This window comes from Myotis brandtii, unplaced genomic scaffold (assembly GCF_000412655.1).
Source record: "Myotis brandtii unplaced genomic scaffold, ASM41265v1 scaffold174, whole genome shotgun sequence".
In the NCBI taxonomy this organism is placed as follows: domain Eukaryota; kingdom Metazoa; phylum Chordata; class Mammalia; order Chiroptera; family Vespertilionidae; genus Myotis; species Myotis brandtii.
This window is the reverse complement of record NW_005356437.1, coordinates 4,204,798-4,230,773: the sequence shown is the minus strand read 5'-3', so window position 1 is coordinate 4,230,773 and position 25,976 is coordinate 4,204,798. Positions and strand designations below refer to the sequence as shown.

General features: G+C 33.0%; 1 protein-coding gene and 1 pseudogene across 5 annotated transcripts in view; one reads left to right on the top strand and one right to left on the bottom strand.

Moving 5' to 3' along the window:
* The window catches only part of TSC22D1 (TSC22 domain family, member 1), a 170,729-nt gene that overhangs the window by 112,320 nt on the left and 32,433 nt on the right, over nucleotides 1-25,976 (bottom strand). Inside the window, exons 2-3 of one of the 5 annotated variants that reach the window (XM_014537224.1) lie at nucleotides 23,873-24,029; nucleotides 21,499-22,993 (exon numbers count right to left, since the gene is read on the bottom strand). The exons of 1 other annotated variant lie outside the window; for it this stretch is intronic. In XM_014537224.1, the coding sequence (XP_014392710.1) occupies nucleotides 22,976-22,993; nucleotides 23,873-24,029 (175 nt within the window). In that variant the 3' untranslated portion in view covers nucleotides 21,499-22,975. Of the gene's footprint in view, nucleotides 1-21,498; nucleotides 24,043-25,976 lie in introns of those variants that run through there. 3 more of the 5 variants (XM_014537223.1, XM_014537225.1, XM_014537226.1) reach the window with 3 other exon arrangements.
* On the top strand, nucleotides 15,404-18,165 carry LOC102257683 (annotated as a pseudogene).

The window sequence follows — 25,976 nt, the reverse complement described above, 5'->3', positions numbered from 1 at the left end:
GTGCCACATCAACTGAGCAAAAGACAAATGGAAAACCGAGAAGTCATCAGTAAAATGTTGCTTCAACAGCAGGAAAGTCTTTTTTCATCGAATTGTGACTGGCGATGAAAAGTGGATTTATTTTGAGAATCCCAAATGCACAAAATCATGGGTTGACCCAGGTCAATCATCAACACCAACTGCAAGGCGAAATAGCTTTGGAAAGAAGACAATGCTCTGAGTTTGGTGGGATCAGGAAGGTGTGGTGTATTATGAGCTTCTAAAACTAGGTGAAACTGTTAATACTGATCGCTACCAACAAATAATCAATTTGAACCACACTTTGATCGTGAAACCACCAGAATGTGCCAGAGACAAAGTAATTTTGCTTCATGATAACGCACCATCACACACTTCAAAACCAGTTAAGGATACATTAAAAGATCTTGCCTGGGAAGTATTAACCCACCCACTGTATCAACCAGACCTTGCTCCTTCAGATTCCCACTTGTTCTGATTGATGGCACACACACTTTCTGAACAGCACTTCAAAATATATGAAGAAGTGGAATATTGGGTCTCTGAATGGTTTGCCTCAAAACAAGAAAAGTTCTATTGGAAAAGTATCCACAAATTACCTGAAAGATGGGGGAAATGTGTAGCTAGCAATGGACATTACTTTGAATAAAGCACTTTTGATGTTTCTCTTGAAATAATCGTGTTTTCTTTGATTACAAAATCCGCATTATTAACTGGTACTCCTAATATGTCCACTAACAAAATTGACACAGTCCTAGATATATGTCATTATTATAATTAATGAAAATATGAAACCATCACTATTAACAAGACATCTAAAAATTAAATATCTGGAACATAAAGACAAACATCTATATTTTTCCATAGACATGTTTAAAGCCACACAACACTCAATGTAGTTCTCTCAACATCTTACAATACTAAGTATTACTAATAAATAAAATTATATACATTGGGAGATTTGTTCTTCCTCCTATGGTAAAATAGGTGAAATGATATTTTATGACAGTATAGTGACAAATTAAGATGCAATCCTTAATCAGTAAATATTGCCAGGAAATTACAGAAAAGATTGCTTCATGTGTGAAGAAGTATCAGAGCAAATTGTAGTACAGAAGGTTGGATGTAAGAGAACACATATCTTATATGTCTCAGCCTACGGTATCTGCTAGATTCTGCTTCCAAAATAAAACATTGTGTTTGTGGGTAAGTGAAGAATTTTTTAAAAGTTGTACTGGAGAAAATGTAATCTCAACAGCAAAATTAGTCAATTCGTCATTCAGTTAGTTTTTGCATCAAAGACAATGAACTGAGAAGTGTGCACTAAATGGTCCAACCTGGTTAATTTTTTTTAACTTTCAAATACAGTGGGGCCTTGACTTACAAGTTTAATTCGTTCTGAGACCGAGCTCGTTAAGGAGCTCGTTAACTCAAATTACTCTGTCAACTCAATGCAAAAAATCAGCCGAGAGACAGCTGATCTCGTTAGTCGGGACACTCGTAAGTCAAGGCCCCACTGTAGAAGAATCACTTATTTTTAATGAGATAAGGAGTAGCTGAAAATTATTTTCCCCTACAGTTTACCAGTTATCTATTGTTGAGAATTTAAAAGAGTTGTTGAACTTAAAAGATGAACTATGGATTTTCCTTCTACAGAAAGAACATTCAAAATTTGATGACCTTGTCTGTGATGGCAAGAGGTTAAGCCACAAAACAGAATCTTCAAAACAACAAACACTGTACTTGTACCTTCAATGTGGAGGGACTATTTTAACAATTCATAAGCATGTGACTGTTTTTCGAGAGTAACTTCCAATGGGAAAGGAATTTTAAAGATGAATGTCTCAAAACATTCCATTATTTTGTGATATGTACTAAAAATGTTAGAAGAGTAATTTTTAAAAAAATATCTCATTTGCACACTCAAAAATTTGGAAATCAAATTTTTAACCAGTTTCAAAATCTTCCAAAAGAAGCATATCAGGTTTTTAATCCATTTCTTTAAATGACAGAAATTTAACACCTTCCAATCAGGTGAAAGTTCAGACTATAGGAACTAGTCAAATATCACCAAAAACTTCTGCATAAATGCTAAATGTTATTAACATTGAAGTATTATGATTTAGGAATCACTGCCATTTGAATCACTTAGATCAGCGGTTCTCAACCTGTGGGTCGCGACCCCTTTTGGGGTCAAACAACCCTTTCACAGGGGTCGCCTAAGACCATCGGAAAACACATATATAATTACATATTGTTTTTGTGATTAATCACTATGCTTTAATTATGTTCAATTTGTAACAATGAAAATACATCCTGCCTATCAGATATTTACATTACGATTCATAACAGTAGCAAAATTATAGTTATGAAGTAGCAACGAAAATAATTTTATGGTTGGGGGTCACCACAACATGAGGAACTGTATTAAAGGGTCGTGGCATTAGGAAGGTTGAGAACCAGTGACTTAGATATTTTTGTGACCCCTCTGACAGCCATAAGGAAAATGTGTCAAAATAAATTAACCACAGAATCAGATTTATATTGTCATAGAGTTTAATGAAGATTCTAAAAAATGATGAAGCATGTTACAGACTGGTGTTTAGAAATATCCCCATCATTTGTGAATTGTACCGAAATGTTGACAATGATCTAAGAAACCTCTCAGATCTGCACACTGAACTTATGTACCTATATTATGGGTGACTTAAAAAAAAAATCTGCTTTATAGAGGTGAGCAATAAGAAACTAATTTATATAACATTTTCTCCTTTTCCTATCAAGAAGAGCCAAATTTAAATAGAAAAATAGATGAAGCCCAAAAGCATGGCCCATAAGCAGTATTCCATTTTTCACTGAAAAAATATAGAATTTAAACATAAATGTCTTCATTCCTAGTGGAGTCTTCATGCCACAATTGAGCACATTTCCAAAAACATAAAAGAGGTATTGAATCTTTTGGAACAACCTCTTCTTCATTATAGGTAACCTGACGTTTTTAATGGATTGAGTGAAAAAGGCAATCTAAATTTGCAATACTGATATATCACATTCCTATTAAGGAACTGTACTATAGGGCAATGAAGGTAATATATTTAAACAAAGATTTTGAAATTTAAACTACTTAATTACACAGCATGCATAAACCATCTTCATTCAGATAGTTCTATATCCACCATCAATACAGAATTAAGAGAACAAAGAAAGTGACTGCTAGAGGTGATTATTGGGTTTTGTGTTTAATGCACTGAATTTTGGAAATACGATACCAAGGCTCTAATAGTTCATATGGAAAGTGGAAGCAGAGCTGCTGATTATATTTAAAAACCTGTTAGCCATCACAAGATTGTTTCTAATGCCCTTTTAAAGACAATATTGGAAACCACAAGAATTTATTATTGTCACATATTCCATAAAGACTTATATTAGAATATGTATATCTTGATAGTAGCATGCCATCAACTTTTAAAAATAGGCTACATACTCAAAAAATTTTGAATAAAAACATACTTATGAAAAAAACACTGAGTCCTTATAGTTAAAACTTTAGAAATTTTAGGAGGCATTTAATAAGCTATTTTACATGGATATATTTTATGTAGTGTAATAATAGTGACTGACTTAACTTGTCAAATAAATATGAAAGTTATTCTCTGCTTTCAAAAGAATATTATAAATTTAATATAGAAATGCAATTCCATCTTTGGCAAAAGACACGTTAATACATTTTCTAAGATGTCTGAGGTAATTAGTTTCCTATAATTCAAACATGTACATTTTCTTAAAATAATCTTATCAGTACCTCAGCAAGAAAAAGAAGTTCTATAAGACAGTTACTTTTTGCTCTACAAAAGGCCATTGTACTACCAATTTGATTGGCTGGGAATAAATAGATTGTTGTCCAGTGATAAACTCTGGCACTACCCAATTTTCAGAATAAAAATATACTCTAAGTTCACAACTGCCATAACACTGTTCTAAAAAACATTAGGCAATTCAAGCAAGAAAAACAAAAAGATCCATAATGTACAATATTTCAAAACAATGACTCACAATTAATGAATATCTTAAGTGATTACAAAAGGCTGAAGTGATTATTTTGTTCCAACTAGCAAGTGCCAGGCTACTAGGAGTGTTTATTATTCAGAATCTAGAAAGACAGGCCCTAACATTATAAGAAGTTTCTGTGACAGCTCTTTAAAGTTTCCTGTGAGAAACATAAATGTTAAATGGCAAACGGACTCTTTCTAATCTAAATTTCTGTAATACGGAGCATAAACTGAGTCAAGACTACAAGTAGATCTGTTAGGAAAAGGCCTCTAAGACCCGCTATGGGAATGATGCAGAGAACCTCCTGAACGAAGGAATGAAACTAAAGTACTGACAGAGGGTCATCTTCCTAAAAGAAACAAAAGTATGAGATCAAAAGGATGAACAAAATAAAGAGCTGGACAACCAAACAAGCAATGATTCACTACAAATCACACTAAATTAAAAAGAATTCTCATGATGTTCTTAAACTCAAATGATTACTAACTATCCCTTCCCGGAGATGCTCACAAGTCAGAACTGCTTCCAAGTTCAGAAAGGCTTCAAACCAACACCTAAAGCCAAACTGAAACCAGCTTAAATATTTTATTTGCAAAATTACAGATCTAATTTTTCAGTTTTGAAAGCCCTAAATAATAGAATCATTAAGTACCAATTATTTTCATCAAGTATCAGAGTCTATAAATACATTCTAAAATTTTTTTTAGCAAGTAACATTTTTTACCATCATGGAAAGGCTGGAAGAATGTTACAGTTCAATTCAGCTTTTACAGAAAATTATTTCAATAACATTATTGTGAGCTTACCTTTCACTGATAACTTTTTTTTTTTTTTTACTAAGTAAAAGAAAAATAAGAGTGGCATCTTAAGATTCCATGAAATAAAGGGAATAAGCCAGTCAACTGTGCCAAGCACTGGCAAATAGCAAGCAAAAGCAAACAAGATCCTTGGTCTCTTAGGGGCTTTTAGCTAGAGACAGAAATGGTCCACAAAATTGTAAAAACGTGCCTATAAGCAATGGGACAGTACGCACGTGGCACTATGGGAGCAACCAGGATGGTGACCTAACTTATTCAAGAGCATCTGATGTGTTCCTGAAATGATCACTGGACTGAGACAAAGGATGAGACAGAGAGAGACAAAAACACCCAAAAGTGGCCAAAGGTAAGACTGGAGAGAGATAGGACCTTGGTCTTTCTGGGTGTCACAAATTAAATTAAGGATTTTTGTTGCTACCTACCCATGGATCCTAAGAGCAATAGGAAACCAATTGAATGTTTAAGTCCAACATCATTAAATTTGTATTTTGAGAAACATCACTCAGGCTGCACTGTGAAGAATGATTCAATTAGCACAAGGATGTATATAAGACCAATTAGAACTGTTATAGTTCAAGTTAGGAAATAATGGACTAATCCAGAGTAGTGGAGACACAGAAATAGGCTGCTGAAATATTTTAGACACAAAAATCAAAAGGACTGGATAAAAAATTGGGTAAAGGTGTAAGGAATACACAGACATGCAGGAAGATATCTAGTGTGTCGGCATGCAGAACTGGATGGGCACGGGTGATGTTCACTAAAAGGAGGAATAGTAAAGGAAGCTCAGATTTGAAGGGGTAAAAGACCATAAATTTAAAACATGTGTTTGAAGTGCTCTTGGGCACAAAGAGATGCCAAGTAGGTAATTCACTCTATAAAGTTGGATGTTATTAAACATGGATTATCAGTATAAAGGTACAGTATTCCCCCCTTATCCGTGGGGATATGTGCTAAGACCCCAGTGAATGCCTGAAACCTCAGATAATACCAAATCCTGCATATGTTTTCCTATACACACATACCTATGATAGTTTCATTTGTAAACTAGGCAATTTCACAGATAGAAGATTCGTTCTTACTGCAGAATTTAGCAATCTCAGCATAGAATTTCTTTTTCTTTCCTTATTAAGTCAAGAACTTTCACCTTTTTACTTAAAGTATTTCACGACTTCTTTTCAGGTTATCCAAATTTCCAGCTCACCACTCTTGAACTTTGGGAACACTATTAAGTAAAATAAGGGTTATTTGAACACAATATTGAGATACCCTGGTAGTCAATCTGATAATCAAATGGCTACTAAGTGACTAACAGGTAGACACGCTGGACAAAGGGATAATTCATGTCCCAGATGGGACGGAGCAGAAAAGCATGAGATTTCACCACAATACTCATAGTTCACATGCACATTTTAGAACTTATGAATTGTTTATTTCTGGAATGTTTCATTTAATATTTTTTGGACTATGGTTTACTGTGGGTAACTAAAACCATGGAAAGTGAACCTGCAGATATGGGGGGACTTCCATAATTAATATACAGTATGTATAGAGACACCAAAGTAATTGAAAGATAATGACCCAAGGACCCAGCCTTAGAAACTGCAATATATAAAATAAAGCCTGGATAGAGTGAGAATGAGTTTGCAAATAAGACTAAGGAACAGCCAAAAAAATACAAGGAAATCTGAGGAGTATAAAGACTCACAGGCCCGAAAACGTGAAAAGAGAATGCATCCATCCTGATGAGTGCTGCTGACAGCACATGTATGATAAGGTATGAAAACTGTCCCTTTGATTTGGTGATAATGTCACTGATAACAGCAATACTATTATTTGAATAAAGTTACTAAGATGTAGAAATAAGACTGAAGTGGGCTGAGAAGTGAGTGGCATTGACGAAATGGAGAGAATGTTATAGTCAGTTTTTAAGTTTGTGAACAGAGTAAGCAGTGAGGCAGTAGCTACAGTTAGATATAATTTTTAATTGGACAGAGTTTAATATGTTTGCATGCATACAAGGATCTAGATGAAAGGAAGAAGTTAAAGACTAAAAAAAAAAGGAATAAGAAAACCTTAATACCTCTAAGAAAGCAGAGGTAATATGAGGAAGAGCATAGGTGGGAGAGAAAAGGATGGGTGATAAAAGTTAAGATTTATATATGATATCAGGAGAATGAAGTCTTTCTTTGTAAAATAGGAAGTGAGATATCTGTTAAGAAAGCTGCATGTTATAAAATGTGTTTTCTAATGTAATAAAATTTTGAATGAGAAAGCCTTTATATAATAACAGAAACACTTTTATGTTTATTCAACCTGGCACATAGTAATGATATATATTATCCCATTTAACCCTCAAAACAACCCAGTAAGGTATTAGCTCCTTCACAGATGAAGAAACTGAGGCATAGAGAGGTGTTTTTCTATTTTAATCTTTCATTGATTCCTTTCCAGAACTTCAACAGCTATCCAACATCACTAAAGTGTCAATGCAACTGACCTATTTATGAGTCAATCTCACTCACTAGATGTGGGCATCTCAAAGGCTGCCTATAGCTTCCCTCATGGAAATTATTCATCCAGTGTCTACTATGAGGCAGCTACTGTAGAAGTTAAAAAATAATATAAACAACACACAATAACCCCCGGTTTTCTAAAAAAAAAAAAAAAAATCAGGCAAGATCATTTAGGGCCTCATAGGCCATGATAAAGATTTTAGATTTGATTGTTTTTACAAAGGAAAGCAATTGTGTATCAAGCATGAAATGTGTATGATTTTACTTATGGTTTAACATTATAACAAATATTCTGTGAAGAACACAGAAATCCAGAGATTAAGCAAAGAGACCAGTAGGGCTACTGCAATAGTCAGGCAAGAGATGATGGTGCCTTGGAGTAGAGGTTGATAGATGAACATAGTGAGAAGTGAACAGGTTTGAGAGACATTTAGGAGGTAAATCTGATCTTTAAGAAAGGAACAAAGAAAATTCAAAGGAGAAGAGACAGTCTTAACAAATGGTATTATACAACCACACACAATTGACCTTTCAAAAAAGTTAACTCAAAATGGATCACAGACCTTAATGTAAAAGACAAAACTATAAAAATTCTAGAACACAGTAGAAAATCTAGGTATGATCCATTAAAGAAAAAATTGATAAAGTGTATTTCATTAAAATTTAAAAATTCTGCTTTGCAAGAGACACTGTTAAGTGAATGAAAAGACAAGCTAGACTAGAAAATATTTGCAAAACACTTATCTGGTAAAATATACAAAAAAGTCTTAAAACTCAACAGAAAAACAAACAACTAACTTTAAAAATGGGCAAAAGATCTGAACAGACACTTCACCAAAGATTTATACAGATGGAAAATGTATACAGATGGAAAAGACACTCAAAAATTGACATCATTAGGGAATTAAACAAATTAAAACAATGAGATACCACCATACATCTATTAAAGTGGCTATGATCCCAAACTCTGACACAACCAAATACTGGTGAGGATGTAGAGCAACAAGAACTCTTATTTACTGCTGGTGAGACTATAAAATGGTACAGCCTCTTTGGAAGACAGTTTAGTGGTTTCTTGCAAAGTTAAGTATAGGTTTACTATCAGATCCAGCAATTGCACTACTAGGTTATTTTTTCCAAATGAGTTGAAAACATGTCCACAAAAAACCTGCACATGAATGTTTATAGCAGCTTTATTCCTAAGTGACAAAAATTGGAAGCAACCAAGATGTCCTTCAAAGTTGAATAGGTAAACAAAATATGGTAAAGCTATACAGTGATAAAAACAAATTAGCTATCAAGCCACAAAGACAAGGAGGAAACTTAACTGCATATTGCTAAGTGAAAGAAGCCAGTAAAAAAAAAAGGCTACACACTGTGTGATTCCAACTATATGACATTCTAGGAAAGCAAAACAAGAGACAAAAACATATGAACAATAAAATGACAATAAATACATATCTATCAATAACTGAACTTAAAAAAAAAACAAAATAAGTGGACAGGCAAAACAAAAATGATACAGAAAACATTTGATGGTTGCTAAATGGGAGGGAAGTTAGGGTGATGAGTGGAAAAGGTAAAGAGATTAAGAAATATAAATTGTTACAGAATAGTCATGAGGATGTAAAGTACAGCATAGGGAATATAGTTAATAATCTATATATATATAAAAGCCCAGCGACCGAATGGCGAAATGACCAGACAACTGGTTGACCAGTCGCTATGACATGCACTGACTACCAGGGGCAGATGATCAACGCAAGAGTTGCCCCCTGGTGGTCAGTGCACTCCCACAGTGGGAGCGCCGCTCGGATGACCGGGATGAGGATGAGCGGTGCTCCCACAGCGGGCCTATCCCCACAGGCCACACCCCCACCAGTGCACAAATCCATGCACCGGGCTTCTAGTATTCTAATAATTATGTATGGTGTGAGATGAATATGAGATGTATCATAATGATCACTTAGTAAGTCATATAATGCCTAATCACTAGTGTACACCTGAAACTAATATAATAATGTATGTCAACTGTAATTAAAAAATAAAAAAGTGGCCTGGCCAGTGTGGCTTAGTGGTTGAGTGTCAACCCATGAACCAAGAGGTCACTGGATCAATTCCCAGTCAAGGCACATGCCCAGGTTGCAGGCTTGATCCTCAAAAGGGGGCATGTGGTAGACAGCCAACTGATGTTGCTCTCTCATCGATGTTTCTATCCCTCTTCCTTCCTCTCTCTCTAAAATAAACACAGACATATTTTTTAAAAAGAAAAAAGAAAAAGAAAGAACTGATTTAAATTAATAAAAGAAAATAGCAGTGGTAGCCAGGGATTGGGATGGCAAGGGATGAATAGGTAGAGATTTTTAAAGGCAGTGAAACTTTTCTATAAGGCCATACTGGTGGATACATGACATTATGCATTTAACAAAACCCATAGAATTGTATGACATAAAGTCCTAATGTAAGCGATGGGCTTTAATAAATGAAAACTGGTTAAACTATAACATGTACCAAACTAATGCAAGATATTAGATGAAACAAGGGGAAAGGCATTAACATGAAAACTCTGTATTTTCTGCTTAATTTTCCTGTAAGCCAAAAAAATGGCTAAAAAAAATAAAATCCAAAAACAATTAGACTAGTGGATAATGAATAGATTGTATATGACAGGTGAAGAGACTGCTCCATGGGTTTTGACATAATGAGATGAACACTGGTGCTGCACTGAGACGAGGAAGACTAAGAGGAAAATAGCTCAAGTTTGAACGTGTTAATTTTTAAAAATTATCTAAGGGGATATCAAGACTGGAGCTGAGGAAGTAGCTGAGAGATAAAAACTTGAGGAGAGTTAATAAGGGAATGAATAAGATAAGATCATCTAATTGTAAAAGGAGAAGAGGTTAAGGAAAAAGCTCAAGGACTGGGCATTGAACTACATTCCATAGTTGGATGAAAGAGTAAGATCAGCAGCAGCAACTAAAAAATAAAGGCTGTGAGGGAAACCAGAAGAAAGTCAAGTAAAACACGTTTCAGAAACACTTTTCAACTACATTAAATTCTACTAAAAGGTCAAGTAGGAAGGGGGAGGTAAGTATACAGTGGATCTGGCAACAGGGAGCCCCTAGGTGGCCTTGACAAGAGCAGTTATAGTGGTAATAGAATCAACGGCAAAATTGGAATAGATTGAAAAATAAATAAAATTTGAGAAATTATAACACGAGTAGACAATTCTTGGTAATAAAAGTGAGCAGTAGTAGAGTGTGAGAAAAGGGTCAGGGTGGTTTCCATTTCTTAAGATAATACATGACCGCAAAATTAGATGCTGATGGGAGTGATCCTAGTAGAGAGGAAGATTTGCTCATTGAGAACATACTTAAGCCACAAAGTCCTTGATAAGAAACAAGAGATAGATCCAGGTTCTAGAGGACAATGAAAAAAATTTCTTTGAAGAGAGGTAGAAACATTTTAATAATGCCAATGCTTGAGAGATAGATGAACTTTAGTAGGTAGATACTTCAATAGGATTAAGTGAATGCAATTAAATAACTACAAAGGTTTAGAAGTCTCCTAATAAAGCACTATTACTTGTTAAGACTCAAAATAAATTGAAGGCAAATTCAAATATTTAAAAATTCATTCTAGTTTCCAGTACAAGGTGTCACCCCCCTGAACACAATGAAAAAAGGAAAAAAATAGCTAAACTAAAAGCCAATAAGTCTTCTTAGATCCATCAGAGAACCAAGGTCACAGGACAAACTGCCACCCCAAATACTGAAGAACCAGGCAAATACAGAAAAACCATAGCTTATCAGAAGAAAAAACCACCACTGTAGCCAGCAATAGGTAGAAAACCTAAAGGGAACTAAACAAATGGAACTACAAACAAAAATCTTTACACATCGAAGGAAGGACATTTGCCAATGTTAGATCCAATTAGGTGATAATATCCAAAATATATAAGAAACTCATACAAATTAACAGAAAACACACAATCTAATTAAAAAATGGATAGAGGACCTGAATAGGTATTTCTCCAAAGACATACAAATGGACAATGGACATATGAAATGATGCTCAAGTCACTAATCTTTAGAGAAATGTAACTCAAAACCATAATGAGATACCACACCTATTAGAATGACTATTATAAACAAGTGTTGTCAAGGTTGTGGAGAAAAGGGAACCCTTATGTACTGCTGGTGGGAATGCAGACTGGTGCAGCTATTGTGAAAAACAGTATGATAGGGGAATAAATGGTGATGGAGGGGACTTGAGGTGGTGAACACACAATACAATGTATAGATGATGTATACAAATCGTACACCTGAAACCTATAAAATTTATTAGCCAATGTCATCCCAATAAATTCAATTAAAAAAACCCTATAAAAGAAAAAAAAAAAAAAAAGAACTATCTTAGAACCCAGCAATCCCACTTCTGGGTATTTAACCAAAGAACTATAAAACACTAATTAGAAAAGACATATGCATGCACCTTTATGTTCATTGCAGTATTATTTACAATAGCCAATATATGGAAGCCACTTAAGTGCCCATCAATAGTCAAATGGATAAATATGATGTGGCAAATTTATTAACAGATACCAAATCACAGATTCGGGAAGCTCAGAGAATATGAAACAGGATGAATACCAAAATATTTGCACTTAGGCATATCATATTCAAACATCAGAAGATAAAAAACAAAGAACAAAATATCTTGAAAGAAGCCAGTGGTATCAGTAGAGAAAGGAAAACCTTACCTACAGAGAAAAAAGGATAAGAATTACATGGCCATTTCTTCAGAAACCATGCAAGAAAGAAGAGTGGAGTAAAATATTTAAAACACTGAAAGAATAAAAACTACCAATCTAGAATCTTGTATCCAGCAAAATTATCCTTCAAAAGTGAAGGAGGGAATAAAAAACTTTCTCAAACAAAATTGAAGGAAATTTGCCCAGCCGGCATGGCTCAGTGGTTGAGTATTGACCTATGAACCAGGAGATCACAGTTCAATTCCCAGAGTACATGCCCGGGTTGTGGGCTCTATCTCTAGTCAAGGTGTGCAGGAGGCAGCCAATGATTCTCTCTCATCATTGATGTTTCTCGCTCTCTTTTTCTCTGTCTCCCTTCCTCTCTGAAATCAATAAAAATATACTTTTAAATGGAGGAAATTTGTCACCAGTAGACCCACCTTGAAAGAAATGCTAAAATAAGTTCTCCAGAGAAAAGATCTACATAATTTCTTTCTGGAAGGGCATCAGAAAAGAAATTTTAAAAGGCAAAAAAAAAAAAAAAAAAAAAAAAACCTTTATTTTTAAAATTCTAAATTGATCGTACCACACAGTTTGTTCAAAATGACAGCAACAATATACTGGATGATTATAGCTTATCGAAAAGTGAAGTAAAGGTCAGCAATGTTATAAGAGATGGAGGAAGGATGTAGGAATACTCAATTATAATGTACCTGCAATACCCATGAAGAAATATGTTATTTGAAGATGGATTCATTATAAATGTATGTTGCAAACTCTAGAGCAACAACTACAAAAAGTATTTTAGAAGTATAATGATATGCTGGAATTTCATAAAATGCTCAAAAATCAAAAGAGTAAGAGTAGAAGAAAAAATAAATTTTAAAAGTATAAGGGCAATCAATAGAAAATATACATATTAACCCAGCCATAATAATCATCACTTTAAATGTAAATGGCTGAAACATATCAATTTAAAGACAGAGACTATCAAGTGGATAAAAAAACAAGACCGAACTATAGGTTGTCTATATGAAACCCACTTTAAATATAAGGATAAAGGGAGATTAAAAGTGAAGGGATGAAGAAAGTTACACTATGATAAAACTAATCAAAAGAAAGCTAGGATAGCTTTATTTTAAGCTAGAATAGCTTAATTTCAGGAAAAGCAAACTTCAGAACAAGGAAAAGTTATCAGACATAAGAGAGGCATTACATAATGAAGGGCTCAATTCCCTATGAATGCATAACAATCCTTAATAAGTATTTATTAACAACAGGGCCTTAAAACAGGTAAGACAAAAATTGATAGAACTGAAATGAGAAGTAGATGAATCCACTATGCTACTTGAATACTTTAACACTGTTCTATCAGTAATTGACAGATCTAGCATGTAGAAAATCAGAACATTTTTAACTGAACAACACTGTCAATTAAATGGACCTGACATCCAAACAATATTTCATCTAATAACAATAAAATACACCTTCCCAAGCCCACATGGAACACTGACCAAGAGTAAGGGCCATAAAACAAAAAAATTTTAAAGAACAGAAAACATACAAAAGTATGCTCCTAGCACAACAGAAATAAACCAAAACTCAGTAACAGATACCAAATATTTGCAGATAGATGGAAAAGGCCAAAATATTGGAAATTAAACAGCACACTTTTAAAAAGCACATTGGTAGGGGGAAAAAAGTCTCATTAGAAACTTTTAAAAAAGAAAATGAAAATACAACTTATAATTCTGAGATGCAGCAAAATCAGTACTTTGAAAGAGCCAAATAAACCTAATAAAATAAGGCAAGCAGAAGAAATAAAAATTAGAGCAGAAATCAATGAAACTGAAAACAGTAAAATAAATAAAAGTTAACAAAATAAAAATCTCATTATTTTATCAATAAAATTAAAAATCGCTAGCCAGGTCAACAAATAAAAGGAAACAAGACGCAAACAAGTAATATCAGAAATGAAAGGGGTATCACTACTGATCCAACGGACATTCAAAAGATAATATGGAATATTATGAATCACGCTCCCCCCACAAATTTAATACCTTACATGCAATGGACCAAGTCCTTAAAAGATATAACCTACCAAAACTTACACAAGAAAAAACAAACTGAGTAAGCTTATATCTATTGAATAAACTGAATCAATAACAACCTTCTAAAAAGAAAGCACCAAGCCCAGATAGTTTCATCAAATATGTAATGAATTTTAGCAAATATTTAATAAAATGATACCAATTCTCCACAATCTCTTTCAAAAAGTAGAAACCAAGGAAATAATTCCTAATCCATTCAATAAGGCCAGCCTAATATTAAAATCAGAAAATGGCATTAGAAGGAAAATCAAAGACCAATATCTCTCATTAAGACATAAATATTCTTGACAAAATATTAACAAACCAAATCCAATGAGTAAAAAGACTGTACACCATGGCCAATTTTGATTTATTACATGGATGCAAGGCTGATTGAATATTCAAAAATCCACTATGTAACCCACCACATCAATGGGCCAAAAAGAAAAAATCATATGATCGTATCAACAGATTCAGAAAAACCATTTGGCAAAAGCCGATATCAATTCATGATTTTTTTTAAAAAACTATGAAGTAACTAGAATCAGAGGGGGGACTTTCTCAAGGTGATCAAGAATATCTACAAAAAACCTATAGCTAACATCATACTTATTGGTGAGACATTATATGCTTTCCTCCTAATACAGGGAACAAGAGAAGAAAAAATAAAACTGTCTTTGCAAATCCCTATGAAGAAAAAAACTCCTGCAATAAGTAATTATAGCATGGTTGCAAGATACAGCTAATGTCAATTGTTTTCCTATATACTAACAATGAACAATTGAAATTTGGAATTTAAAATGCACAATTAACATTAGCACCCAAAAAATAAAGTATTTAGGTATAAATCTAACAAAATATGTACAAAGTAGATAGATAGATAGATAGATAGATAGATAGATAGCAAAGTAGATAGATAGATAGATAGATAGATAGATAGATAGATAGATAGATAGATAGATAGATAGATATAGATGGAAAATGTTACAAAATGTTGATGAAAAATCAAAGATATAAATAAATGGAGAGATATTCCATGTTAATAAGCCTAAATACTGTTAGATGTCAGTTCTTCCTAAATTGATCTTTAGATCCGATGCAACCCCAATCAAAATCCCAAAAGTCATTTTATAGAGACAAATTGTTTCTAAAAGCTATATGAAACAAAAGACACAGAACAGCCAGCACAATACTGAAGAACAAAATCAGAGGACTGACACTACCCAACTTCTAGACTTACCAAAAAGGTACAGTATTCAAGACAGTGTGGTATTGTGGCAAAAGTACACAGGCCAGTGGAACAAAATAAAAGCCCAGAAATAGACTCATACAAATATAGTCAACTGATCTTTGAAAAAGAAGCAAAGAAAATTCAAAGGAGAAAGGACAGTCTTTTCAACAAATGGTGTCATAACTGGACACATACACACATAATTCGTTCACCTTACACCTTTCAAAAAAGTTAACTCAAAATGGATCATTAACCTAAATGTAAAAGTCAAAACTGTAAAATAACATAGGAGAAAATCTAGGAGATCATTGGTTGGTTTGGTGATTAAGTGAACTTCCATCAAAATTTAAAACTGCTCTGTAACAGACACTACTAGCAGGGAAAATGAAAAGGCAAGCCACAGAATATTTGCCAAACACTTATCTGGTAAAGGACTGGTATCCAAAAAAACAAACAAACCTGTTTAAAACTCAAGAAGACAAATAATTGATTTTTAAAATGGGCGAGAGATGTGGACACCTTGCCAAAGATGATTTTTAAAAAGGCATTGTATATTTCCAAGTAAAAGACGCCAGTCTGAAAAGGTTACATATCCAACTATATGACATTTCAGAAAGGCAAAACTACAGACAGAAAAAGATTTGTGGTTGTCAGGGGTGGGGAGTGAAGGAAGGGATGGGTAGGTGGAGCACAAGCCATCTGTAGGCCAATGAGACTTCTATATGACACTGTAACTGTGATACAGTATTATGTACTTGGCAAAAGCCATATAACTGTATGACACAGAGCAAACCCCAATGTAAACTATAAAATTGAATGATATACCAATACTAGGTTCATTATTTGTAACAAATGCACCACAGAAAAGCAAGATGTTAATAATAGAGGAAAGTATGGGAAGGGACACCTGGTATTCATGTGTGACAGAACTCTGTACTTTCTGGTCTATTTTTCTGTAAAACTAAAACTTTTTAAAGTCAATTAAGAAATGCATCCTAAGTAAAATATCTCTTTTATCTACTTTCAACACTGAGGTTCTACATGAAATTTTCCTGAGAATATGCATTCTTTGGGGCAAAGATGTTTGGCAATCAGTGGTACAAGAGAATTCTTTTAATTTTGACAGATCTTTCAAATGCCATCTTTGTTTCTTACTGATTATATGCCTTTGGGCAGTTTTTGTTACCCCTGAGCTTCAGTATCTTCACATGTAAAATACAAAAATTACCTTTCTCACAGGTCAACTGGATTAATTACGTAAAATATTTGTAAAGCACCTAGCCAAAGGTGTAGAGTAAGCATGTTAAACATCTGTTCCTTTCTTTCTCCCTCATCTACCCTAAAATTCTTTCTAATTCAGGTAAGGTAGAATATACTCTACATATCAAGCCAGTGTTTCTCAAACAAGGATACTTGTACCCTTAAGAGGTACACACAACTATTAAATAAAAAACTCATGTCTTCCTGAAACTCAATTTAAAATTTGGGAGAAAAAAGTTAAATATTTAACTGGTAATTTAAAATGCTGTTATAGATTTTTAGTATGTCCTACAACTTTTGTGATATTATACTGTTAGTACAGTTTTTGTAATATTATATTTAAAATCTTTTTTCTTGAAATGTTAATGTTTATTGCATGTAACATTGTATTTAAAATCGTTTTTCTTGAAATAAGAAAAATGCTGTTATATCAAAACACCATTGCTATCGCAGAGTACTTGCACTATATTTCAAGGGGCAACTTAAATCTATGCTTGCATAAGAACTTAGGCCCCAACCTAAGGCTTCTAGGACTACTACTTCCTTTGTCATCTTCTGCTGTTTGGTATAGAGTCTATACTTTTCTACTAAAGCACTGCCTTTCATTTCTCATTTTAATTGTTAGTAAATACAAGTTCATTTTCTTTTCAATGTCAATCATGTGTCAACAGTTTAGCTCCAATGGGCCTGGTTACCCTTAAATTAGCAAAAAAACTGAAAAAAATAACATTATATATTACAAAGGGCTTTTAATATGGAATTTATGGTTATTTGCATCAGAATTCAGCAAATAAAAATAATTGAAATGGAGATTGTACTTTTTTTACTATGATTTCTCAGGATCTTAGCCATTAACTTGAGTCAATTTTGTTTTCCACTAAACTGTAAATATTAGCCTTTGTATAAATATACTACTTGCCTAATTTTCAGGAAAACAAAATATTTTGCATATCACTATATTACTCAACAGAATCTCAACATGCATAAAATTAAGCACCTTAATGGCTAAATATGTAAGGATAAACAAAGTGGTATGAGTATTCCAGAGCCAAATATACGGTGACCACACCTGTACTATCTTGATTTAGTGTCACACATTAAGGAAAACAATGATAAACTGAAGTATGTTCAGAGTAGATCTACAAAACTTTTAAGGATCTTAAAACTATACCACATGAACAAGAGCAAAACTATAGGTGCTTGGGTGCTATGGACTAACAAAGGACACCCAAAATGACGTCCAACCCCCAAAGCAGCAGTCAACGATATATATCTGTGGAGAATGTCACGCAGAAAGTGAAATAGAATCCAGGGATTCAATCAGATGCAGAGAATGTAGATACAGAATAATGTACAAGAAAAGGACTAAAAGATTGGTGGTTTTTGATGCTTGATGAAATGGAATTCTTTGTTTGCATTTGAATTTGCTGTTAATTTGATTAGTGTTATCTTTATGAAAACAACTTTCTATACACGATTTCATTTTAAAAAACAAAAAAAGAAAATATAGGTACTTAATATGTAGGAAAAAAACAACTTGGGTTGGAATTGAGATATAACACAGTCATGTTAAAAGTCCTGAAGGCCTTTTGAAAAAGTCGTATTTGAAAAAGTCAGATTTGCTCTGTGTTTTCCAGAAGTAGAATCTACATGAGAAGGAGGTAAAGCACAGGCAAGTACAGGTCTCTGAGCTTGCAGTCAAGAGACTTGAGCCCTCCAGACATTTTATCAATTGTGATATTAGAAATATACGTGATATTCCTGAATACCAGTTATCTCATATATAAAATGAGGGTGCTAGATTATTTCTAAAGTAATTTTCATATTAAAAAAATGACGCAGAAGTAAATTCTGGATCAACTTCTTAACATTAGACCATCCTGAACATGGAACCAACTACCTTATTAAGTAGTGAGTTCTCTTAGTAGTTCATATCATCATCATTTGCTCTACATAAGGCATAAGTGGAATAGATAGCATAGCAAACTATTTTTACTAAAAGCAAATGTCCAGGAGCTGGTGTTCTTATAAAAAGAATTAAAAGATAGGATGGAAGTTCATTGTGTTTAGCATGTTACCATCTACTGAGTAAATTAGTAATTTAATCTAGAAAAAAACTAATTTTTCTAGCTTATCTGGACTGAATACTGCATTTTCCTTTGTTTCTAGATATACTAAATATGCTAACACTTGACTCATTGAATTACTTAATATTCCTTAGAGAATAATAGTATATCTTTCTTCTCTGAATGATTTTATATACTAACAATATTATTTCTTAACCCATAGTATAAAAATCCCCAAGTTACAGTGTTTAAGGGAATATTTATAAAACTTGAATTTCTCAAACCAAAGTAAAAATTACTACAGCTACTGTTTTCTAAGTTCTAGGCATCATTTAATAAAAATAGGCATTCACAGCAAAACTGAAGCCAGGCAATAATTTCATGGAATACGTACTCAACTTTCCATGAAAAGCACAATATTTTAAAAGTGTTCAGAGTCTAAGAAATACTAAATTAAATATGGATCATAAACACTAAGAGACCAAGGATAGGAAGAGATGCCCTGGAATAAATGAGGTCAAGAACACAAAGGGTAGAATATCTGTAGATATGTTTCTAAATGTATTCCAAAATCAGACAAAAACAAATTTGTGATTTATCTATCTCTCTTCTCTGGGAGAGATCACTATGGAAAATTATTTTTCTAATTCTGAAAATCCAAAGATACCTGTTATAGTTCACTTTATCGTCAGGCATGACATTGAACACATTTTGAACATTTTTCTACCTATGCCATACCTTACCTCTGGAGTAGAGATCCCTTTGGTCATAATTCCTGAAAACTCCGATGCATACTTCAAAGTTCCCTAACATTTTTACCGTAGTAACCTAATTACCTTAGATGTACATACTGGGGGTGGGGGGGGGGGGCACTTTAGAGCACGTATGTGCATATTTTTGGAAACACAAATCTTTCACATTTTAGAACTAAATTAATATGAAGTCTGTTTAATGGGAAATAAAAAATACCTGAATAAAAAGCAAGAGATTGCTTAGAACATCTAAGCAACTGACATCTTGCTCAACTGTTTCAATATAGCAAAGTAAAATAAGATCTGTGCACATATTTACAATGAACTGTAAGCCACACTGCTTATGTCATGTATTTTTTTAAGACAGAAGTTATTAAAAAAACTGTTTCCTCTCTAAAGAACAAAACTGTATCTATAGTTAATCCAATTGATGATTAAGCCTATGTTCTTTTACCTCAAAGATATAAAGGTAACCCATGTTTAACATTCTGTAATGTCTTTATTGTAAAGCTACTGATAATGTAGGGAAGAGCCCATGTAATAAAAACTAACTTATTTAAAACGCTCATATCACCATTATTTTTACAATGTTTAAAGTTTCTGGTGCAAGATTTTTATTTAACCTTCCACACCTCACCCTTTCATACAGTTAAAGATAATTTTTTTTGTATTCAAGTAAAATACAGCCTCCTGCTGATATGTGGTCTGTAAATTTTTTAATTGCTTTAACTCTAAAAACAAACTTTTATTCACAGAATCCTTGCTCATCTTTTCCAAACTTACCAGAATAAAGCCAAGAATTTTAACTTCCTTTCCCACCTCCCCAAATGTAGTAGCTATTCTAAATTATAATTTCCATTTCTAATTCTTTTTTTTAGAGTATAATTTCTTTGAGAAGCCAAATTACTTCATTTAATCCAAAAGTTGTCATTAATTTAACTTTTATTTCTTGCCAAGGACCCCATCATAATGTTTATTTTTAATCTTTGGAGTCCACTTCTTATAAAGTTTTCTTCAAATCAAAAGGAAAATCGTCTTGCTTCTAGCAGACTCTGCATTTTTTAGAAAAGGTAAATTGCTCCAGGGGCTTCAGTTAAGTTTAGGTAGCTATAAAAACCAGAATCATTAAAACCAATATGTATCCTATCAGGTTAAAAGCAAGAGACTCTTAATATTTTACCTTCTACAATTATTTGCTCAAGCAGAACACTAAAATATAAAAAATTTTTCTTCTCCTGTTAACAGCTCTTATAAATTAAGTAGTCTCCAATCAGCCATTATTTTCAAATGTGTTTTTCTGCATACAGGAGCTGTCTTTTGCATGCTATTTTATAAGATGTTATATTTTGAACAATTTTGCTTTTAAAAGATTTAACCATATTCTTCTAATATGTATAATTTTGACTCAAGAGTTTTCCTGGTTTGCAAAATTGACATTAAAAGTGGCATCTAAAAAATCCAATTCTTGAAACAAAACTAAGATGAAGCAAATCATGAAAATGCAAAAACTGACTATTAAATAGATCACCTATTTCATAAATTTGGCACTGGGTGACTTGATAATCGTTTTAATTTAACAGTTTAAAAATTGTTTTCTCAAAAAAGGTTAACATACAAAGGGTAGGATATATATTTAGAAATACTTAGATAACGACACATAAAATTAAAATACACTTAAAAATACTGTTGTAGTTTTCAATTTCTACTCCTGAAACAAAAATAAGCCATTTATCGTAAGTGCATTTTTTTCAAGGAGAAAATATTTATTAGTTTTCAAATGATCACATAATACAAATATTACAGTCATTCTAGAAAAAAATTAGCTTATAATATTCATAAAATAAACACTGAAAAATATAAGATTGCATATTGTGACACAAAATATTTAAAAATCTGAAAGAAAAAATATTAAAATAAAAATTTAAATAAACAAATCAATTTACATTAATATACAAAAAGTTTCAGTTTTAAATAGCTTTTAGTGGCATGAGGTGAATAGAAATGCACTTACATTTCTTTTGTACACTTTAAGAAACAGAGCTAAAATTTAATCAAAGCATGAGATTAAGAAATTAAATCATTTTCATCTTTCAAAACTGAAACAAAAGGCTAATAATCTCACAGGCCATAAACTGGTTCAAAGAGTTCAACTAACTTAACTTCCAAGAAATCTCACTTTCAATTTCCCTAAGTTCCTTCTAAAATGTTGAGCAGCTATTTTTTAAATTTATATGTTTGTAAAGACTTTCTTATTAACATTTAACAAAAACAAATCAAGCATAAAAAGCTGTAATGATTTATGAAAATTCAGAGCTCTCTAAAGAAATTTTAGTTTAAATTGACCTTTTACACTTTCTTTTAAGTACTACACATACAAAAATTTATTTATAATCAATGAGGCAAATACAGGTCTAATAGATAGCCAAGAAAGACTAAAGGCCAGGTTATAACTTGGCAAATGTTTCTAGATTCCTAAAACATTTTAAAGGCTAACATATTAATAATTCTACAATTTCCATTCTTAAAATTTATACCAAATAAAACAAACTGATAGCATTGGGCAACTTTTAAAAACTACTTTAATAGCTTTAACTGACCAGTTAAGAGATATCAAAAAGAGAAGTAGAAAAATTTTGATAACTATTATGATCAATTAATTGATAGTTTGGATAATTATCTTGCAACACTTACATGGACTACTACCTGCTTTGTTTCAGTATCATTCAAACTTTACTATGTCTTCAATGCAGAACAATTCCTCAAGTTTAACAAGTATTTACTACTTTAGAAGGAGTAAAAGCTACTTTCATCTCAAAAGATGTCTCTTCTACTTCTATACTGATTTGACAAATGAAAATATGACTCAAGACCAGAAAAAGATAAGCTAAAAGTGTAGCCTTAATTTTAAAAATAATTTGGGAGTAATTAAAAAGTTCTAGCTTCTAGTTTATTTCTAGTTTCTTTGAGTGTCAGAGAAAAAAAAGTTTCACTAAATTTTTTGGATCTCTCATAATACTACAAAAAAATGTTTGCCTGCTTGATTTTAAGGTGATTTTCAATCCCACAAATCTTTTAAGTGAAACAGATACAGAGAGCTGCTTTTAAAAGAAAGGAGTCTCTCATGCTTCCTCTATTTCAGTCTTCTGAATAGAAAGGAATATTTTCATGGCCATGTAAAATCCAATCTGAAAAAATTATTTCATTAATTGAGCCTTTCCATTTCCAGACCAAGAGTACACCAGAGTAAATCTTAAAGTTTATAAATGACAAGATCAGGTGGCTCTCTCATCCTTGTGTCTTCTAGATATATTGCATGGCTCCGTTCACCACTGCCTTCCAAACTGCAGGTGCTGCATGTGTGACAGATATCATCCATGAAGGCTCTGCTAGGAGAGTTCCTTTTGCTGAAGAAGTATGATGTTTACCAGTTGAAAGAAATCTGGGCAATTAGAGAACAAATAAACCGGTCTCCCATTATCAAGATACCTGGAGTCACAGAAGGAATCCACCAAGGAAAAAAAAAACTTGCCAAAGGCACCAAGTTCACATTCTACCCATTGTAGATGATAAGAATTTCCTGGAATCAAATCCTACCCTTGGCATCAAAGAAACTAAGAGAAAACCATTTTAATGCCATGGGAAAAATCTAGGACAAGGCTTTTGCCACAAATAACAGTATTCCTAGGGACTAGAAAACTACCTATGAATATATTTAACATAGCCTTTCAGGGATATTATATCCTGAAACTTATATTCATTCATATTTATCTTATTAAAGAATGAAATCTAGATTTGACAGTAAAACCATAACAGTACTATCACTTCATCTTCTAAAAGATCTAATTAATATGAAGTCCTAAAGTTTGATGTAGGAAAAAGACCAAAACTTTCTCACTAACAGGGTAGGATAATACCTTGGACATCAGACTATGTAAGTTAGGTGAGTTCAGATGTCCAGTTTGCCCAAAGATAAAATACAGAAACTTCTTAATTACTGGAATATAAAAGAGCACTTAGAAGTCAACTAGTACCATTAAAAGCTAAAATGGCAAATATTCCCTTTTTTAAAGTCCTGTGGACTACAAAGTCATTCACTAAATCAAGTGCTCCAAATTACTAATTACCTGGAGAGAAAATTAAATAAATTTTAGGTCGCTTTTTTGAATGGGCACTAGTTAGCATTCTTAGAAAAACAAACAGATTGCAGCCCCACTCAGTTCTAATATGAACCCAAGGAGTTTACCAGTAGAATTAAATGGGCAATGGAAGGACACTCCAATCTATAAATAAACCCAAGTAAATAATGGAAAGCACCCACTTGTTTATTATCCTTTCCCACTCTCTCCAGAAGCTGGATATTCTGCCTCCAAGGGTTCAGTGGAGAAAATGGACCCCTGACGTCAAAAGCTCTCCGTGGTCTTGGCTGTATCTGTGGTTCTAGGATCACTCCTTGCACCTCTGGTAGGAGAGAAGCACTGAAATAGAGAGCTGAATATAGATTTAAGAGAAAAATTCTTATTAAGAAATTACATTCTCTGGTCATTTGAGTTTGTAATGACTTATCCTCAGGATAAAAAGGAGCTAGCTACTTTTGGGCACTTTCTTTAGTGCCTTCTCAATTTGAATTTTAGAAGTCTGTCCCCACAAATGATCAATTCTTCAGAAACTATTAAGAAGGGACCTATCTTGGTCTAAAACATAACACACTCTGTGACAAACCACTCAACTTCAAGTGGTGAAGACTGAATTGAAAAATGATAAATTATGACTGGAAACAAGATCACAGTTCTCTTAATGGGACAGGGAAAGGCACTCGGCCTCAGATATATTAAAGGAGTCCCCAGTTAATTCTTCTGTAAAAGAGAAGAAGATGGATTGAAAAGTAGAAACAGAAAAATCAAGCATATGAACAGGAATACTAATAAACCTTGGGAACTGTTTAAGAAGCTGAATTTGTTCTTGGTTTTTAAGTCTTCAGTAATTTAAAAGACTACAGTCCCACATTATAGCAATACAAAGCTAAACTTGAATTTTATCAAGCTATGGCTACTGCCACTGAAAAAGATTTATTCTTCCAGCACTCATATTTAAAAGTTGAAGGGCAGGATAGTGGATATAGGTAATACAGACTAAAAATCTTTTTAAAACATATGATCATTTGGTTTGAGGTCAAGAAAGACCAGGAAATAATCATTAATGGCTACAATGCAGAAATTAAAGCAGTAAGATATACCCAAATAATAGATGATGATAAAGATACTGAAAAATAGTTTGCATTGTTATAGGAATAAGGTAAATAAGAGAAGGAAGTTCAAAGCATACAGCAACTGATCAAGGAAAAGCTGAAAGGAGAATAAGATAGGCAGACATGTATTTAAAGTTATAGGGACTGCAGGATAAATTTTAACAGTGGAAAACAGATCAACTATACTTTGTGGTACCGAGTAATACATCCCTATTAAATTTCAGACCTTATTCTAAATAGAAAGGTGCTGCATATTTCTGCTGTATGGAACATAGTTCACACTACCCTATTTCAGGGATACAGTATATTGTGGGATAAATTAAGAAAAAAAAATGCTATCAAGTAATCTCTCTCTCACACCAACTGGTTATCACAAGGATTCCTTACCTGTTAGTGGAACGAGGATTGTGCTCTCTTGTTCTATCAATCAACCAACAAAGGTTATAGTCTCAGCACTATGAAGGTAGCAACCAACCAAAGTTAATGTTTTAGTGCCTTCAACTTCCTCCTGGCTCTGCCAGCCAGTTTGGAAATATACGAATAGCTGAAAAGGAATGGTTATTCCATTACCTAACAACATCTGGACTAAGTTTTTTTTAAGCCTAAAGATGAAAGAACGAGCTAACACTTCTGCTTTAGGAATATATGGAATTCTGTACAAGTGAGAAATGAACATAGTCTGGACTAAGAGAAAAAAAAAACCTACAAATTTAACCATCAAATCTATAATTTCCAAAAATTAAAAAAATAATGAAAAAAGAAATCTAAAAGATGTCAAGGAGTGAAACAGCCATATTGCAAGAGGTATCAAATTAATAACTACAAAAATACTTTATGAGGCTTTGTGCCAGCTTTTTTATTTTTTCATTTTAAGTTTCCAATAGAGTTTAAGTCCTGAAGTCTTTTAGTTTTAAATAAACTAAAGACTATATTTTTTGAGCTGTAACTTAAAACAGTATTTTACTGTATAATCACATTGGGGAGGAATATGAGGAATGACAAGAGGAAAGTAATACAAATTAGAAAAAGATCTGAATACCGAGTATCTCAAGAAATACAATCTAATTAGGTATTTTCAAGAATCCAAAAATCCCAAATAGATTAACAAAGTATTCCATAGCTGGAGTTCCTAAGGGGTGGCTCTTTAAGAGATGGAAAAGGCTTAAAATTAATACAC